Source organism: Corvus brachyrhynchos, unplaced genomic scaffold (genome assembly GCF_000691975.1).
Source record: "Corvus brachyrhynchos isolate BGI_N302 unplaced genomic scaffold, ASM69197v1 scaffold4, whole genome shotgun sequence".
Taxonomy (NCBI): domain Eukaryota; kingdom Metazoa; phylum Chordata; class Aves; order Passeriformes; family Corvidae; genus Corvus; species Corvus brachyrhynchos.
The window spans coordinates 553,376-557,595 of NW_008237878.1; the positions used below are offsets into that span (position 1 = coordinate 553,376).

At 50.2% G+C, this 4,220-nt stretch overlaps 1 protein-coding gene across 1 annotated transcript; it reads right to left on the bottom strand.

Annotated features, from left to right (window-relative positions):
* Positions 1 to 3,610, bottom strand: MANF (mesencephalic astrocyte derived neurotrophic factor; the record flags this gene model as incomplete). The annotated part of the gene is made up of 4 exons (XM_017732286.1): positions 1 to 337; positions 1,268 to 1,409; positions 2,176 to 2,303; positions 3,442 to 3,610. Coding segments are annotated over 4 exons (624 nt in total), but the record flags the coding sequence as incomplete, so codon positions are not given.
* Between the last annotated feature and the right edge of the window lie 610 nt (positions 3,611 to 4,220).

Below are 4,220 nucleotides of genomic sequence, written 5' to 3' on the forward strand. Positions count from 1 at the left end.
CACACCGGCGAACTTTAATGAAAGTCCCGTACAAAGCGCGGGGCCGGGATCGCCCCACAGAGCCTCGAGGTAGCCCCTCACAGTCCCCTTGCAGCCCCGCTCTCGCCCCTCAGAGCCCCGGCATCGCCCCAGGGTCGCCCCGGTCTCGGCCCTCAGAGGTCTGCCCGGGCGCCGGCCGCCCTCGGCGCGTACTTGGGCATCAGTTCGTGGATCCTGCGGATGAAGTCGGACTTCTCGGCACAGCCCTTGCACACCTCGCCCCAATCATCCAGGATCCGCCGCAGCTCCTTGACACGCAGCTTGCGCAGGTCGGCGGTGCTTAGGTCGATCTGCTTGTCTGCGGGGAGAGCAGAGCTGCGCTCAGACACACCAGGTGGGCGAGGAAGCCAAAACCCAAGAGGGAGAGAGGTGCCGGGGGTGGAAGGAACGTCTAAGTAAGGTTTTGGACAGCGATAAGGCTCTTAATGCTAAAAACTACTGGAAGACAGAAAGCTTGGTTGCAGTTTAGATGCAGGAGTTCCACAATAGCCCTGAAAGACCCTTATTGTACGACCAGCAACACTTCTCTTCCACTGGATAAAAGAAATGTAGCAGAGTGATTTCAAGGGAAAGATAAGAAAGTGACAACAACAAAAAGCTTTTCAGGAAGCAACATGGCCTTAGTAGGAGAAATGAGAAGTATAAAGACCCGCAATCCAAGGGGCGTCTCCAGGGGATGTAAGGGCAGTGATAAGGGAAAGCAGAAGGAGGCATTTCTATGCCTGTTTTTTGTATTAAGTCTTTTCAGGTAGAGGAGTCATCTAGGAACATGAGAGTTCAAGGAAGGTGATGAGAAACAGAGTGTGGAATGCTCTGAGGAGAGACTAGAGGAGGTGAGAAAGCATCATTTATCACCCTGCTGCTGGGAACAGGAGAGCAGCTGGGACTGCAGAGCTCAGCCAAGGGCCTGAGCCCCAGGCTGTACCACACACCCTCCCAAACACGACATTCCAAACAGCAATGTGAGCGCAGCAGTGCTGCTACACCTGGGAGTTAGTTATTCCAGGGCTGATCAGAGTCCCTGCAGAAGCCAAGAAGGGTTAGCAGCCAACAATCTTACCTAAGCATCTCCATAAAACTCTCTAGGATGTTCATGGAGAGCAACCCAAGTTGTGCAACCTAACTACGCTACAGAACTCAGGATTGAGTAGTTGTAGGATGTTGCTTCACCCCCAGTCATCCACACCCCAGCAAATCATGGGCATTTCCTCTTGTGCAGGCAACTCACCGTATTTTAGTTCACAGATCTGACTGTCTTTCTTCTTTAGCTTCTCACAGATCTTTTCCACAGGGATGTGGTGACTCATGGGCTTTGATACCTCGTTAATGATTTTGGTGGCTGCATCACTTGTGGCCCCAATGTAATAGCACTAGAGAGAAGAAAAGAGTGAAGTGGGGATGCATGGAAAAAAAGCTTCTAAAAGCAGAGTTTTCCATCCCTGTCCTCATCTGGTTTTGCAGCTGGATGTTTACTGTTACAGAACCTCCCCAAGGGACTGCTAGAGCCAGGCAAAAGGAGCCTAACTGAGCCCAGGATAGTGAGCAGGTGTTTTCCATTGCATTGATTTTACAGCTGCTGAGGCTGGTGGTCTCATTTCTTAACTTTATAAAAACTGAACAGGATTAGGACTAAAGTCTTCTTCATTCAAAGAAACTCTCTGGAGTGTTCCCCCTCTGCATGTCAGATGGTATTTCTGTAGCTCTCTTCCTTGGGGCTCTTCATTCACAAATTGCCTCTGGTTTTATTTAGGGCAAATTGGTTTTCCTTTAGTTTTCATCTAAACAGCCAAAGAGTATAAATATTTTAACAGCTTATACAGCACCCCAAATACCACTTAAGGGACAGGGAAGCCCTACAGCAAACAGAAGCTCTGTAATCTCCAGTGCTTCAGTAACAGTGAGACACAGGGCCAGCCAGTCCAATCACTGTTGACAGGATGGTGTTTTTTTACCTTTTTTTTTTTTAAGGTGAAGAGGTTGAACTCCTCAAGTCCTCTCTTATAAAAAATACAGGATGAACTGTGGCCACAGAGCCAGGAGAAACAGCCCCTGCTGGGAAGCCATATCATACAAACTCAGAAGCCACAGTTTCCCCTCATTTGCAGGAGGCAAATATTACTGACTCCCCCTACTTACCAGGCGGTTCTCTTTGCCCTTTGCTTCTTTGCAGGATTTCAAGAGCTCCTTTTCAATACTGGAAGGTGTGAATTCAATGTCGTTGTCCTTTAGACTCTGGTAGAACCTTCCCAGGAATGTGACACACACTGGAAGGGAAGATGGACGGAGTCATCAGCCAGAGCAGTAATCTCAACCTGAATCTGCATTAGCAGCCAATGACTTCACCCATGTTTCAAAAAGTCATTCAGAGCATAATACATGAATCAACAACACACCCTGGTACTTTCGGTGGGTTTGTGACAATCTGAGAAATGAGATCCATGAAGTGTCCAGGGGCCTCTGTGCACTGTCCTGAGTGAGCACAGGATTGTACGATGGATTCAAACCCAGGCCCATGCAAAAATGTAAATTTAAATTTGTCTTGCTGCTTTGGGAAGCAATTTATAAGAACATGGGTGTTCAAACCCAGTGCTGATAGAAAACCAACTCTGTACATAATCCTCTGAGGCTCCCTGTGTGCTGACTTCAGTAACAGGGTATCACTGATTACCAGGCTGCTCCAGCTGAAATTACTTCCAAGAGAAAGAAATGTGATCCCATGCTATGTCCACATGGCACCTTTCTCTTTTCATTTCCACAAGCTTCTGATGCCGTTTCGGATGGAAAGAGGGAAGAGTCTTAGACATAAAACCACTCCCACAAGTGCAGCTGCAGTTGAGAGGACAGATCCAAGTTCCTGCCTGTGGGAAGGGCTGCACAACTTGGTCACCACTCCTTCCCTTGGCAGCAGTCGCTCTGCACGTGCTCCAAAGCGCAGCAGCCCCGTGTATGGCTGGGAAGGAGGGCAGACAGCCTGCGGGATGACTGAGGAACACCCCGAGTGTCAGATTTTGGTCGTCCTGCTGCTCACAACTCATCTGTGGACATCAGCATCACCTGGACCGAGCACTCTGCAGCCCCACCAATTCCTGCTCAGCAGCTGGGGATTCTCATACCTTCCTGTGCAAGACAAGTGCCAGGAACCATTCTGCCTCTAGGGAACAGGTGAGTTATGCCTTTTATGGGATTTGTTTACCCCAGCAGGAAGGGACTGGCAAATATTATTGTCATTAGCAACTTGTGTTCAACTCAGAACACAATGCATGGCACAGTGATTGGGCAGGACAGGAAATGGAGTATGGCCATCACAGAACTGAGCAGAAACTTTATATTAAAACTAGAACTAATTATAAGATGGGCCATTTTGGAAAACATTTTTTGTATGCATACAGCACCCTTATTTACCTCCCACCAAGCTGTCCCCAGTCACAGACACACTGATGTCCACTGTAAGCTGTCGTGGAAGTGAAAACCTTGGGAAGAAAAATCTTGCTGCAGGCAGTGACACTGATGGCCGTAGTAGGATAGAAACAAGTTCCAGTCTCGTGCTGGGACAGCAGCTGGAAGTTTTGATTTATTCAGTTCCCTCCCCTCATTCTGTCTTACTGTAGAGAAAGGATATTAGTATCCCAAACTCCCAACCAGCTACTAGAGCCCCACCTCAAGTTCCTCTTGCTTCACTTGGGGAATCTGTTCAGTTCGCTGCACAAGAGCAGCTTAATTTGCTGTACAGCTCAACAGGTTCCACCCCCGAGGCGTTTGTATTTCCGTGGTACACAAAGGGCCCGACTTGATTTGGATCAGCTGCTCACGGCTCCCGGCTGTGCGCACTGAGAGGACTCCGAGCACTCCGTGAACGTAAATACTGTGATGACTAACGGGGAAGTCCCGGCGAGGTCCGGATGAGTAACCTCACTCGCGTTCTCCTGCTCCCTTTGCCCTGGTCACCGTCACCCGGCCGGGACAGCCGGCGGGAAGCCCTGCCCCGCCAGTGCCGAGATGCGACAGTGCTGATCTCCCGGCCTGGAGACGGTCCGGTGTCCCGGAGTCGTCGCTCCTCTTTCCCGTTGGTACTCTACCGCTGACCCCGTGGAGAGGGACCGGCAACTTCCCGACAGAGTGCAAGACCCTCGGAAGGGAGATCCCGTCCCGGGAGCGGGGCACGGCTGGAAGCCCCGCCCCAC